Source organism: Scyliorhinus torazame, chromosome 1 (assembly GCF_047496885.1).
Source record: "Scyliorhinus torazame isolate Kashiwa2021f chromosome 1, sScyTor2.1, whole genome shotgun sequence".
Lineage (NCBI taxonomy): Eukaryota > Metazoa > Chordata > Chondrichthyes > Carcharhiniformes > Scyliorhinidae > Scyliorhinus > Scyliorhinus torazame.
This window is the reverse complement of record NC_092707.1, coordinates 238,009,958-238,024,904: the sequence shown is the minus strand read 5'-3', so window position 1 is coordinate 238,024,904 and position 14,947 is coordinate 238,009,958. Positions and strand designations below refer to the sequence as shown.

The window sequence follows — 14,947 nt, the reverse complement described above, 5'->3', positions numbered from 1 at the left end:
ATAAGAACCTCGGGAGGACCGTTATCTTCACCGATTGCACCAGTCCCGCCAATGACAGCGGAGCATATCCCACCTCCTAAAGTCCCCCTTCATCTGTTCCACCAACTGAGCCAGATTCCGCTTGTGCAGCTGCTCCCACCCCCACACCACCCGAATGTCCAAATACCGAAAGTTCCCCACCCTAAATATTAACCCCCCCAGTCTCTTCTCCTGCCCCCTCGCTTGGATCGGAAAAACCTCGTTCTTCCCCATACTCAATTTATACCCCAAGAACTGGCCAAATTCCTTCAAAATCTTCCTAATCCCCCAATACCTTCCAACGGGTCCGAAATATACAGCAGCAAGTCATCCGCATACAGCGATGCCCTATGCTCCACCCCCCATACTATTCCCTGTCAGTCTCTTGCAGTCCCAGTTCATTCACAACCATCTCCTTCACAAATGACAGACTGAGTTTGTAAATGAGCTCTCAAGACATAAGACATCAGGTATTGTGATGACGATACCTGCATGCATTGTAGAGTAAGGTGATTGACAGAGAAAAGGATCAATGGAGGATTGGAGAGTGACACCGTCCGCAGAGTAAAGTATGTAGTTCTTGGTCAGGGAAGAGTCTAGGACAGAGCTCGGTAAGCAGCAAGCTTGCATGGAAGGATCCCATGCAAGACCATAATTGGAACTGTGCATAATTGAAGACTACTAGTAGTGGTGTTACGTTAAATGCAAGATCTCATAATTGAATAGTCGCTATATCAATTTACAAATGTCTAACTTGTGTGTATAATGTTTATTTACAATTTGGGTTTGAGAAGATTAATTTTGAAAATTATATTAAAAAGTTAAAGGGGAGGGATGTAGTGATTGTGGTGTCTGTCTCTTTAAGGCTTGAGGGACCAATGGGGACCGAGAACAGGGCGATCACTCCAGTGGGTGGTGACTTCCCTTGGGCAGAGTACATCCAGAAGCCAGGTAGTAAGCATGGAAGGACTGGAGCAGCCTCGGCTGCAAACCCCTGTACATAAATTCTCTTTATCAACAAATGCATATTGTTCCTAATGAAGCCTGAAGTGTCTTGACACCTGAGTTGCCACTATATAACACTGTTCTCTGTCTCATTCTACCTCCATATGACTGTGCCACATTCATCTCACTGGTGTCTGTCATCCCTTCAATCTGCCCATCTTTTGGATGTCTTTAGTATCTGTGTAACTCCAATGAGTTAGACTAGTCTTGCAGCTGAGTTCCTGGTATCACAGAGAACCTTGTCACTTGTCCAAATATAGAATTGTGAAATCAGACAGCACAGAAGGAGACCATTCAGTCAATCGTCCTTGCATTGGTTCTTTAAGGCAGCTGTTCAGTTTGTCCCACTTCCCCAATCTTGTCCCAAATCCCTGCTAATATTTTCTTTCATGTATAAATCCACTTCCCCTTTGAAAGTTGCTATTCAATCTGTTTCCTCCACCATTTGAAGCAGTACATTCCATATTATTAAAACCATCAAAGAGAGAAAATATCATCTCTTCTCGGCCTTTTGGCTAAGATCAAGTGTAGTAGCCTTTTGGCTCAGATCTGGTATGTCTCTCTTGTGGGGACCACAAATTGGATTCAATTTGAATTTGAATTGGTTTTTGGAGCAGGCAAGGAGCTGGATTAGGGGTTCGCCCTGACCACACTCTGAGCCCTGGCTTTGTAACTGAGAAAAAGTTTTTTAAAAAGAGAGAAAACATCCTCCTCCAGTCTCTGGCTTTTTGCCAATTATCTTAAAATCTTAACCACTTTGCTTTAAGGAGAACAATCCAGTTTATCTAGTCTTTCCATCTAACTGAATTCCCTTATCCCTGGTACCAATCTTGTGAATCTCCTCTGCACCATCTCAATAACCTTAGTGTGGGACCCAGAATTGGACACAACAGGCCATAATCCAACCCTGATTGCCACTTCATATCCACAGGCCAAATGTCGTCTGTGCCTGTTTCACCCAATCTTCCTGACTCAAGCTAGACAAGTTCCGGGCAGTTCAATGGGTCTCCGGGTCTGCTATCGGAGTCTAAAAGAATCAGAGTGAAGGAGGACATGCCCCCTTTTTTATTGAAATAGCTGCTGTGTAACAGGTGAGTTTGAAGGTCCCATTGTAAATGTCAGGCCAGGGAGACGGTAAAAGTCTCAGTTAAGTGGATGGGATTTGGGGATGGGGTGGGGGAGTGAAATCAGATATTGGGTGGAGGTTAGACATCCGGGGCAGGGGGATGGACAAGGGAGGAAGGGGGTAAGACATGGAGGGTGAAAGTTCGTAAATGAGTGTCAAGTGGGTTTGGATATTGGGGGTGTGTGGGAGGGTCAGACATTGGTGGGGGTATCGGGGGCCATACATGAATGGTGGGTGGGGATATCGTTCGTGTGGGTTGGATGGGGGAGTTGGGGAGGTTGGAAATGAAATGTGTGTCTGTTGGACATGGAGTGGTCAGGGAGTTAGATATGGGTCGTGGGGGTTTTCGGAGCGAGACATCGGAGCCTAGTGGGGTTGGACATGGGGGTGGGGGGGGGGGCCTTGAACATCATGGGCATCGATCGGGTTGGGTTGGGGGGGGGGGGGTGTTCAGCTGGGTCAGGTCTGGTGTGGGGTGTGTAGGGTCTGCTTGGGCCGAGTAGGGCGGTCGAGTTGGATCAGAGGAGTCACGTCGGTTTGGGGGCGGGGGTGAGTAAGGTCGAGAAGAGAGACTCAGGTTGGGTTAGGGTGGGGACCTAACTGGTTTGGGTCAAGAGGGTGAGGTTGGGGATGGAGAATCCCGTGCAGGCGGAGGGTCGGGGTAGGGAATACTGGGGGGGGAGGGGCTCTGCTTAGTAGGTGGCAGGGAGGATGAGCACCCTGTGGTGTCGGGTGTATGGGGGAGTCCTTTGCAGGGATTGATCTGGGTAACACTGATAGAACCATCCGAAGATAGCGATTTAAATCGTTTTGTCAGATGGTTCGAGGTGCAGCGTGATGTCCAGAGGAAGTTAGTGCTTCTGGACAATTCATAGAATCTTAGAATTCCTACAGTGCAGAAGGAGACCATTCGGCCCATCGGGTCTGCACTGGCCCTTGGAAAGAGCACCCTGCTTAAACCCACACCTCCACCCTATCCTCGTATCCCAGTAACTCCAACTAACCTTTTAGACACTGAGGGGCAATTCAGCATGGTCAATCCACCTAACCTGCACATCTTTGGACTGTGGGAGGAAACCGGAGCACCCGGAGGAAACCCACACACACACAGGGGGAAAGTGAAAACTCCACACAGACAGTCACCTGAGGTCGGAATCGAACCCGGTCCCTGGAGCTGTGAGGCAGCAGTGCTAACCACTGTGCCACCGTGCCGCCCCATTTGCCGTGCGAATGCTAACATGGGAAATTGTGAGAGGGATTCCCCAGTGCATCCTCAGGCTTACCCCAAATCTGATGCCGGGAAGTCAGGAAGTTACAAGCCACTTTGCCTATTTTAACTCTATGCAAGTAGGTAGGTTTTGAGGTGAATTAAAATTTTGCTCAAGCCTTCAATTGAGGCCAAAGCAGCGGCCGTTGAAGGTTGTTCATCACTTCCTTGCTCCTGTACTTTATGCTTTTATTAAGAAAGCCAAGAATCCCATGTGTTTTAACAGTTTTATCAATTTAAATTCTGGGGTAGAATTTTACATCTGTTGGGCATGAGGACCCAGGACGCATATCCTGATGTCGTCACGCACTCAGATCAGCAGCGCACCCGCCAACAATTATGCTGCTTGTTGAGGAGATTAAATCCCCAACTGACCAACATGCCACGTGCAGTTTCAAGTATGGAAACGCGGGCAGATGGACCAACGCTTTTTTTACCTTTTGGATTCAAAGGCGGGATTAAAGGGGAATGGAGCAAATGCTGGATGAGGAGTTGGAGTTTCAGGGAGTGAGTTGAGGTGGTGTTTTGGGGTTTTGAAAGAGTGCTTTCTGTGTTGGGCTCAGCACAGTGTGGAGATTTCAGGACATTGTTATCCCCTGGCACCAGAGGTTTAGTCCCCTCTGTCACCTTTTGTGTACGGGTCAACCCATCTGCATACCTGCAGATGGATATTTGTAATAACCTCGCCATGGCCAGTCTTCCAGCACCAAACCTTTAATTAAAGTAATGAAAAAGGCCGCAACAGTCTAGTCCAAGCCCTGGGATCGATGGGACACGTACCCAGGTTGGATCGGTGGGCTTTAAGCTCCCACTGTACATTTCCTGTTCGATGACTACCGCCTGTTTAATAGGGGAATTCATATTCCATGAAGCCCACAGTGAGATTTATTGGTGATCCCTTGTGTCCTTCGTGGCCACCATAACATCCCTCCCCGGTCATGTCCGTTTCTCCCTCAGTAATCCTACGATGAGGAAATCTCTTCTGCTGCTTAGAAAATGGTCTGAGGAGGGAGGCACATTGGCGCAGTGGTTAGCACTGCTGCCTCACGGCCCTAAGGGCCCGGGTTCAATCACGGCCCTGGGTCACTGTCTGTGTGGAGTTTGCACATTCTCCCCATGTCTGCATGGGTCTCACCCTCACAACCCGAGAGATGTGCAGGTTAGGTGGATTGGCCACGTTAAATTGCTCCTTAATTGAGAAAAAACATTTTTTTAATAAAGAAATTGGTCTCAGATCCGTTGAGAGTGGAGCTGGATCTGGAAGTGTGAGCCAAACTGGAGACCTTTGCTTCGAAGAATAACAGATGCTGATTCCCCCTGGGCGTCTGCTTCAGCCAGTATAACAGAATCCTCTGCTTCCATCTCGGAATCCGTGCCCTCATTGTCAGGGGAGATAGATGCAGAGTTTGCTTCGGGCTATAGCCCCATATTAGGGGCCACCTGCATGGCCAGTAACGAGGCTCTCTTGGGGACGGGCTTCCTACTTCTGTGATGGTCTAGGTTTTTCCTCACGACCTTATCATGGACCTTCACTTTTGTAGGATACTGGTTCTATTTCCTCCATTATGATTCCAAGCTAGAACCATCTCCGAGGTTCCTCACACAAACCAGATCACCTGCCTTGAATATCCCTCGAGTTCTCGTAGAGCTGTAATTTATTTTCCTGTTCTCTTGTTGGGACTCCACCCTCCCTGCCAGGTGTGGGAATAGCAGGCTTAGTCTCACATGAAGCCACCGCCCCATTAATAGCCCCACTGGGAAGATTTGTGTTGTTGAATGAGGAGTGGAGTAAAATCCGTGCCAATTTGGTCTCTAGGGATGCTGCCAGTTGTTTCTTCGCTGATTTTAAAGATCTGCACCACCGTTCTGCGAACCCATTGACAACAGGTGATGAAAAGGTGTTGTTCTAATGTGTCTGATGTCGGATTACATGAAACCTTGGAACTCCCTGCTGGTCAAGGCACTACCATTGTCGGAAACCAAGACTTCTGGTATTCCATGCATGCAAAATATCTGTTGTAGTTTTGCAATTGCAACTTGGGAGGTTGTGGAGTCCATGTGATGTTTCTCCAACCATTTGGAGTGTGTATCTACCAGGATCAAAAATATGGAACCCATAAAAGGCCTGACAAAGTCCACATGCACTTGTACTCATGGCCTGCCTGGCCACCCCCATGTTTGTAGGGAGGCTGAAGGAGTGAGTTTTAGGTTCTCCTGGCATGAACCACACTGCTTCACCAAATCCATGATGTTTGAGTTGAGACTGGTGTAGCTCCTGGTGAATATTTTCATTTTATGTACCCCAGGGTGGCCATTATGTAGTTCCATTGGTATCGGGCACTGCCCTAGGCAAGGGACCCTTAAAAAATGACACCATCCTCAACACGGAGTTCATCTTTCTTGATTAGATAAGGTTTCATTTCTTCTGAAGATTGTCCTTGGACCCAATGTTCATGTGCTTCAATTTTGACAGTGTTGGTTCTTTTTGTGTCCATGCCTTGATTTGCCTTGCAGATACTGGTTAAGTCTCTAAAACATTTAGGGCCATCGCAACCTCTTCCAATGGTGACAAGGGAGTGGGCATATGGGCAGTGGGAGGCACATCAAAGCATAGTGTTAGCTATTCACGCTCTAAGGTGGTGCTCCAGGAGATATTAATATGCTGCAAGTAACAGGGCCTAAAGCTGTATCCGATCCGAGCAGAGGCAATAGAGGGGACTGCTTTATCCTCTTAAAAATAAGGGCTTGTGGTTGGTCACTATTATGAATCGCCTACCATAGATGAACTGTTGAAACTTCTTTACACTAGACACAACTGCCAAGCCTTCCTTCTCGAATTGAGAATACCTTCACTCGGCATCGAAAAGGGTCCTGGATGCAGAGGCGATGAGCGTTTCTGTTCTGTCTTTCCACTGGTGTGAAAGTACCGCCCCAGCCCCATAAGGGGAAGCTTTCACATTACAGGATGAGTTCCCTTTTGGGATCAAAATGGACCAATAAGTTGGAAGACAGCAGATGTTGCTTCACTTTTTAGAAGGCCTCCACCTGTGGTGCCTCCCAAGATTAGTACTTTCGCAGTAGTGTATGTAAGGGGGCCAGTAAGGAGGCCAAATTTGGGATAAACTTTCCATCATCATTTACTAATCCCAGGAAAGATTTCAACTCCGTGGTGTTTATTGGCGTTGGTGCTCCCCTGATGGCCTTCATCTTGTCTTCTACCGGATGTAGACCCTTTCTATCTACCCAATAGTCCAAATAGGTCACGAGGAGATGGTTAGCAGTTTCAAATTCCTAGGGGTGCACATCTCCAAAAATCTGTCCTGGTCCACCCGCGTCGACGCTACCACCAAGAAAGCACAACAGCGCCTGTACTTCCTCAGGAAACTAAGGAAATTCGGCATGTCCACATTGACTCTTACCAACTTTTACAGATGCACCATAGAAAGCATCCTATCAGGCTGCATCACAGCCTGGTATGGCAACTGCTCGGCCCAAGACCGCAAGAAACTTCAGAGAGTCGTGAACACCGCCCAGTCCATCACACGAACCTGCCTCCCATCCATTGACTCCATCTATACCTCCCGCTGCCTGGGGAAAGCGGGCAGTATAATCAAAGATCCCTCCCACCCGGCTTACTCACTCTTCCAACTTCTTCCATCGGGCAGGAGATACAGAAGTCTGAGAACACGCACGAACAGACTCAAAAACAGCTTCTTCCCCACTGTCACCAGACTCCTAAATTACCCTCTTATGGACTGATTTAATTAACACTACACCCTGTATGCTTCATCCGATGCCAGTGTTTATGTAGTTGCATTGTATACGTTGTGTTGCCCTATTATGTATTTTCTTTTATTCCCTTTTCTTCTCATGTACTTAATGATCTGTTGAGCTACTCGCAGAAAAATACTTTTCACTGTACCTCGGTACACGTGACAATAAACAAATCCAATCCAATCCAATCCAATCACTCGCTTGGAAAACACATTTTTCCCTTTGAAGATGGACTTCAGTTTTCAAAAATCGTTGCAAGACCACTTTGAGGTTTGCCAAATGCTCTCGTCTGAAATTCCCGTGACCAGAAAGACATCCAAGTACACCGCCACTTTAGGTAAGTCTTGGAGTATGTTCTCCACGATCAGTTGGAATATCGCGCAAGCGGACAAGACCCCAAAGGACACCGAATATACTCATCTAGGCCTTTCTGGATGTTGATTGTAACATACTTGCGGGAAGGCTTATCTAATTCGAGTTGAAGACAAGTGTGACACTACCTTTTCCAACAGGAAATATGGAACTGATCTTGTTCTAAAATATTTATGCATAGTATCGGGGTTGACATAAATATTGGGCAGGGTTCTCCATTAGCCAACGCTGAAATCGGGCTGTGGGATTGGACGGAGAATAGCTCCGGACACCAAAATCACGGCAGGCACCGGTTTGAAGCCGAATCGCGATGCTCCGCTTCACTGAAAATGGTATCAATAAGTCACACTCCGTTGCAACACTTCAACCCACCCACGATTCTCCACCTCCGATGGGCCGAGTTCCCGATGGCGCGGTCCACATGTGCTCTCACATTCGTGCACCTGGCATGGTGGCTGCTGAGAGGGCGTACGGAAGTGTCCAGCACCGCCATACTCTGCCGACAGCCGTGCCGCTGTCCGGGGGGAGGCTTCTTCCAGGGCTGGGGGGAGTAGTGGGGGGTGGCCAGGATGTGGGCTGTGGGGTCGGGGTGGACAGGTAGGGAATACCATTACTGCAGCCGGCAAGGCGGCCATGCCGCTGACAGCCCGCTTTAAACCTGGTGCCCTGAGTCGTATAGGTGACCCAACCAGGGCCCTCTGGCCCCAGTCAACCCATCAGCTGTATGGGCGCTCTAGCACAACCTGTCCCATCTTTTGGGCCCTGATCAGTGTGTATGTGGGGGGTGTATTGCTCAAGCACGGCTACAGCTTGACAGCTCTGCGAGTGTCCATCACGGACCCGCGATTCCCGCACCGTTTTTTGTGGGCTTCGATGGTGTTCCACGCGGCGCCGGTTTTAGCCTCTCAACCTGTAGCAGAATTGGTGCCGCTTTTTCTGACGTGGAAGTCCACGGATTCTCCATTGGCGTCAACACTTAGACTCAGAAACGGAGAATCCGGCCCCTTGGCTTTGACTCTTTTTATTTTTCCTAGGCCCTCCTGGAAGACTTCAGGGATTTGCAGATAACTTTATACAGTCCTCCCACGCCCTGCCTAAAAATCTCCAGCCAGTTCAGCCTGATCCGCTCAAGCCAATCTCTCCCCAGAAGACTTTCTCCTTATTCTTTCACAATAATGAGTGGAAGTTGGGCTGATTGCAGCTTGTAGGCCACTGGGGTCTGACTTTTGTGTCTTATAAACCCAAGGATTGGATACCAGTTCGATGACGATTATCTGTCTGCTCCCCAACGATAGAGATCACAGCTCCTGTGTCCACCTACATTTTCAATGGATGACCATTGACCAGCAGTTCCACCATTACTGGGGCGACCTTGCTCATGGTGATGCAGTTTAGTTGCATTGTCTCTGTTTCTGGAAGTGGGTATACCTGCATGGTATGAGTCTGTGCTAGCCTTGGATTCTTCTGTAAGTAGAATGCGTTCTGTTTAGTCCAATCACTTGGCTTTGGCAGTGGCCTGTGGCAGTGCTTAGAATAGCCCATCATCTGACATCTGCAACCTTCCGGAGCAGGTTCCCTAGCATCTTTAGGAATGTCATAATATTTGTCGGGGGTCATGAGCTGAGCTCCGATTTTGTAATGGACTATTCACTGACCTTCAGTTGAGGTCATTTTTACACGAGGCCACTCCCCCTAATCGAAAGATATTGCTATCTGATGCCCCTTGGAGCTCCTGTGCCCCTTTTTCTGCATTTTCCAGTGATAGTGCTATTTCAATGGCTTTTCTAAAATCCATGGTTCTGCCATAACTTTCTTTGAGTTGTCACATTGTTTATTCCGCACACCAACCCGTCTCGCATCTTTTGGGTCAGGGATGGTCCAAATTCACAATGTTCTGCCAATTTCTGCAGTCTCTCCTCAGTTGTCGCATGCGCAGAGAATGGTGTGGTGACTAGCAGAGAGGCGAAGGAGATGCTGCCTTTATTTCTGCATCCTTTCCCCACACACAGGCAGTAGCCTCCTGAGGTTAGTGCCAGTCTGAGGGCTTAAAGGTCTGAAAGCAATCCTCAGGAACGCCTCATTCCAGCCCTGGCGCTGCCTCCCTATAAAGGTCGTCTCTCTTTCAACGGATGGGGCTGTGTGTTCAGAACTCAGGGTCAATGCAGCATTAATGGTCCACAGGGATTCCTCCACGACAGATACCATGACACCAAACCCTCAGAGAACTCTGCCAGATCTCCCCACGCATCCAACTGGACATGGGTGACTCCAGAGGCTCATCATCATCCTTGGACTCAGCATGGTCCTTGCCTCCAGCAGTTCCCTGACTGTCAGTGCATTGGGCACTCCTTGCCTCCACCATCAGCACTGGCAAGTTTAATGTGCCCTCACTGCTGTGCACTATCAATGCTCCCAAAACAGTCATGCCCTCTGACTTGCCAGTAACTGCTCTGGTGCTCGGCGCTGAGAGAGGGTGTGCCGTGGGCGCATCCTGCAAGTTGTCACACTCTGGAGGCAAAGGAGGGTGGTCAGCTTTCTGGCTAGCGCTGGTGGATGGCTCATCTGACGGATAAAAATACATGTTCAGAGACATAACTCATATCACAAAGACTAAACTTTCAACATATGCTGCTCGTTGCGATTGGTCTCAGTTGCAGTGAAGTGTCTCAAAGACTGGCACCATAACTGAAGTCACTCTGATGGATAAGATGCTCATTCAGAACAGAACAGAACAGAACATACAGTGCAGAAGGAGTCCATTTGGCCCATCAAGTCTGCACTGACCCACTTAATCCCTCACTTCCACCCTATCACCCTAACCCAATAATCCCTCCTAACCCTTTTGGTCACTAAGGGCACTTTAGCATGGCCAATCCACCTAACCTGCATGTCCTTGGACTGTGGGAGGAAACCGGAGCACCCGGAGGAAACCCACGCAGACATGGGGAGAACGAGAAGACTCCACACAGACAGTGACCCAGCCGGGAATCGAACCTGGGACCCTGGTGCTGTGAAGTCACAGTGCTAACCATTATGCTACCGTGCTGCCCCCAATTTTACTTTCATCCTGTGACGATTCTGCCGACTGTGCTCTTACCTTCTTCCGAGATCCCAGCCTCACTGCAGCCCGACGCCCTCCCTACCGCTCGCACGCAAGCTCCAGTGCTCCCACCTCATGGCTGGTGAGGATGGCCAGGTCTGGCACTTCAACACCAGTGGTTGTTCTCTCCTGGTTGTTGCGGCTACGTTTCTCCTGCAAGTAAATGCAGAGCTCCACTGAGTACTCGATCCTTCACCTCCAGCAACATCCCATGCTGCCTCCCAACTCAGGTCACCCTAAAGAGGTTAGAGAACGTTACCACCCCTTTTGGACACGTGACCATTTGATTGACCCGAGGCTCTGGACGCATCCCTCCAATCTTGAGACACATGGGCAGATGTGTAACCTGCGATTCTCTGAAACTCACGTGCTTCATTGCCACAATGTACGGACACCTTTGCTCTGTCACCCACACTAGACAATATCATAGAATCCCTACCATGCGGAAGGAAACCATTCAGGCCATCGGGTCTGCACCGACCCTCTGAAAGAGTACCCTACCTAGGCCCACTCCCCTTCCCCTCCCTGTAACCCCATAACCCCACCTCACCTTTGGACACTAAGGGGCAATTTAGCATGGCCAATCCACCTAACTTGCACATCTTTGGACTTGCCCGTGCTGAGTGCAGAAGGTCATTGAACCTTTTCCAGCACTGGATCCAGGTCCGCCAGGCTAGCCCATGCCCGCTGACCTCAGCAGCCACCTCTTGGTGAGTTGGGGTGGCCTCTTCCATCCATCCGTGGGCATCAATATGTCCCTCCTGGGGGTGCTTGCTTTGGAGGTCAGAGGGGTGAGGGGACTGGGCAGGGTGGTTGGGTTAGGTCTGCAGGTCAGAGGGGTGGTAGGAGTACATGGAGGGTGGGGGAGATCAGGGATGATAGGGGGAGTCAGTGGTTGGGGGTAGGTGAGGTCAGGGGTGGCATGGGTGGGGCTGTCAGAGGTTGGGGAGTCAAGGGTCGGAGGTCAGGAATGGGTGGGGGGTTAGGAGGATGGCCGGAAGTCAGGGGTTGGGGGATAGTGGGTTCAGGGGAGCGGGGGTTGATAGGGTCAGAGGTCGATGGGTGAGGGGTTGAGGTGAATGAGGCTTTTAGGTTGGGTGGTGGAGATAATAATGAGAGGGCATGGGGAGTTGGGGATATGTGGGGAATCCCCTGGGGATTGGGCTGTTGGGGAGGTCCTGTTGGGGGGATAGCTCTGAGTGTTTACAACGGTTGTGCAGAAGTTAGAAGAGGTTTTAATTCTTCAAATATTTTTGGACTAACTATTGGTGTATCCCTGTCAGTGCCATTCGAAGTTTGCGATTTAAATCACATTTTCAGATAGTTCCTAGCACAGGGCAATTGCCATGGGGCAGTTGCTCTTCTGCATAAAGTTTCGAGAGGAATTCCCCAACACATCTTTGGGGTATTCCCCAAATCCAATGCTGAGGAGCTCGGAAGTTACGGCTCAGTGGAGCTCCTTCCAGGTTAGTCAAGTTTTCAGGTGGCTTCATGTCTACCTTGTGCTTTTGAAACTTCCTGGACTCTGTCTGTAGCTACTGTTCCATCATTAAAAAGAATTGATTCTGGCCCCACTGAGAGGTCCCTCCAAGCCTACATCCACTGCTGTTGGTGCTTTTAATAAATCTTCAAATGGAATGAACTCAGGCAACATGGGAAATAAGTAAATCTGGAGTAAAATTGACAGTCCAAAGATGTGCAGGTTAGGTGGATTGGCCATGTTAAATTGTCCTTAGTGTCCAAAAATTGCCCTTAGTGTTGGGTGTGGTTACTGGGTTAAGGGGTTATGGGGATAGGGTGGAGGTGTGGGCTTCGGTAGGGTGCTCTTTCCAAGAGCCGGTGCAGACTCGATGGGCCGAATGGCCTACTTCTGCACTGTAAATTCTATGAAAAACGGCTATGAAAATTGAACGTGCAAGTAAACTGATGCTGAAAAACACGTTTAATTCTGGGTTTCTACATCAAAATGCATGAGAAATAATTATTGCTAAGGCAAAGGTTAGGAAATTGGGCAAAGAATAATAACTGATAGATTAATAACAAACCACAATTACGGCAAGCAACAAATTAACTAGGAATACTGGTAAATAATACTAGATTGTGAGTTTTTTAATATCAAAATGTTCCTCAAAATCTTCTACACTGTTTACATTTCAGTGCCGACGAACGAAGGTGGACCTACTGATTGCTTCCACGGAAATGGTTATAACTATCGCGGGACTACATCTGTAACACGGTCAGGAAAAAGATGCCAGGAATGGGATTCCATGCTGCCACATAAACATCAGAAAACCTCACACAATTTTCCTGTTGCGTATGTACCTATTCAGAACCAAAGAAAGAAAGACTTACAATTAAATATCCCTTTTCATGACATCAGGGCATCTTGAAAGTGCTTTACAGCCAATACTTTGGAAATGTAGTCACTGCCTTAATGTAAAAAAAAGATAATTTATACAGTGAAGTCCCACAATGATTTGTGATAATGATGTTAACTGAGGGATAAATACTGGTCAGTTCAATGGGGAGGTCTCCTCTGTTCTCCTTTAAAATTGCGCCATTGAATATTTTAGGTCTACCTGAGCAGGAGAAAGGGCCCTGTTTATTTTTGGCTCATCCAAACAATGGTATCTTTGGGCAGTGGTCATTCAGCACTAAAATAGAGGATCCACCAAACATACATGCTCAAATCTCTGAAGTGGGATTTGAACTCACAACCTGCTGAATCGGAGGCAAGAATGCCACAAGTGTGCATATTTGTTTTTCATGAATACTTAATCATTAACAAGCCAAAATCAGTATAGCTGGCATGTGTGTGGATGAATTGGTCCAGAGTACTCCTCAAATGAACTTCAAGAGCAGGGAGAAATGGTGCTTGGACTCCAATAATACCGATGTAGCAAATGGCTACACGTAAACATTCCATCATTGTGATTATTATATTAAGCATGTTAAGGAATTTCACTGCCTGTTTTCTCAACTACTCTCTATATTCACTTACTTTCTGTCTCTTGTACATTCTTTAAAAAAAAATTCAGGCAATTGTATAAACAAACATCAAACAGAAAAAATAAGAGCAGAAGTGAAATTGTACAACATAATAGATAACCAACACTCCCCCCCCCCACCCCACCTTACCCCCTCCTCCCGTCCTGCCTTCCCCTTTTTAATCCCCCCTCCTTCTCTGCTGACACCTCAATCCTCCTTAAAGAACAGTAAGAAGTCTTACAACACTAGGTTAAAGTCCAACAGGTTTATTTCGAATCACTAGCTTTCGGAGCACTGCTCCTTCCTCAGCTGAATCAGGAAGGAGCAGTGCTCCAAAAGATAGTGATTCGAAACAAACCTGTTGGAATTTAGCCTGGTGTTGTAAGACTTCTTACTGTGCTCACCCCAGTCCAACGCCGGCATCTCCGCATCATGGCTCCTTAAAGAAGTCAATGAATGGCTTCCACCTCCGAGCGAACCCATCGATCGACCCCCTCAAGACGAATTTGATCATCTACAACCTCAGGAATCCTCCTAGGTCACTCACCCACAGCCCCACTTTCTGCACCTCCCTGATCGGCAGCTGTGCAGGATTCTCTGGCGGGCGATCTGGGAAGCAAAGGTTGGGGAATTGGACCCCCTCACTTTGAAGAGTTCTAGCTGATCTGAAACCCTGAAGACCGCCACTTTTGGACATGGCTCCACCCTCACTCCCACAACCCTGGACATGGCCCCAAAGAAGGTCGTCCAGTACCCGACAAGTCTGGGGCATGCCCAGACAATGTGGCTGTTGTTGGCTGGGCTTCCCTGGCACAGTTCGCATTTATCCTCCACTTCCAGAAAATACCCTCATGCAAGTTCTGGTTAGGTACTGTCTGTGCTCCATCTTTAGCTGTGTTAGGCTCAGCCCTGAGCACGTGGGGGTGAAGTTTTCCCTGTGCAATGCTTCGATCCAGAGTCTTCTCCCTATCTCTATGCCTAGTTTCTCTTCCTATTTTTTCCTTATCTCAACAGTCGCCCGCACAATTCCGCACAGTTTCGCTTCCCTAGGTCGCCCACGTCCAGCAGTTCTTCCACTAATAAGTCCTGGTATCTGGGAGTAGGTCATTGTTTCCTTGCGGAGGAAGTTTTTGACCTGAATGTATCTCAGGTCGTTTTCTCTTGGCAACTGGAACCTCTCTGTGAGTTCCCCAGGGACACTACTCTAACATCCTTGTACATGTTCCTAACCATCAAAGTCCCCTCGTCCTGTCTCCACCTTTTGAAGGTGGCATATATTATTGCGGGAGTGAACCTG

The 14,947-nt window shown here is 48.3% G+C and overlaps 1 protein-coding gene and 1 pseudogene across 1 annotated transcript in view; both read left to right on the top strand.

The window, feature by feature from the left end:
- The window catches only part of LOC140419719 (plasminogen-like), a 181,888-nt gene that overhangs the window by 100,354 nt on the left and 66,587 nt on the right, over positions 1-14,947 (top strand). Inside the window, exon 10 of the mRNA XM_072503660.1 lies at positions 12,820-12,976. Coding sequence (XP_072359761.1) covers positions 12,820-12,976 — 157 coding nt within the window. The remainder of the gene's footprint in view (positions 1-12,819; positions 12,977-14,947) is intronic.
- On the top strand, positions 1,519-1,731 carry LOC140430962 (U2 spliceosomal RNA; annotated as a pseudogene).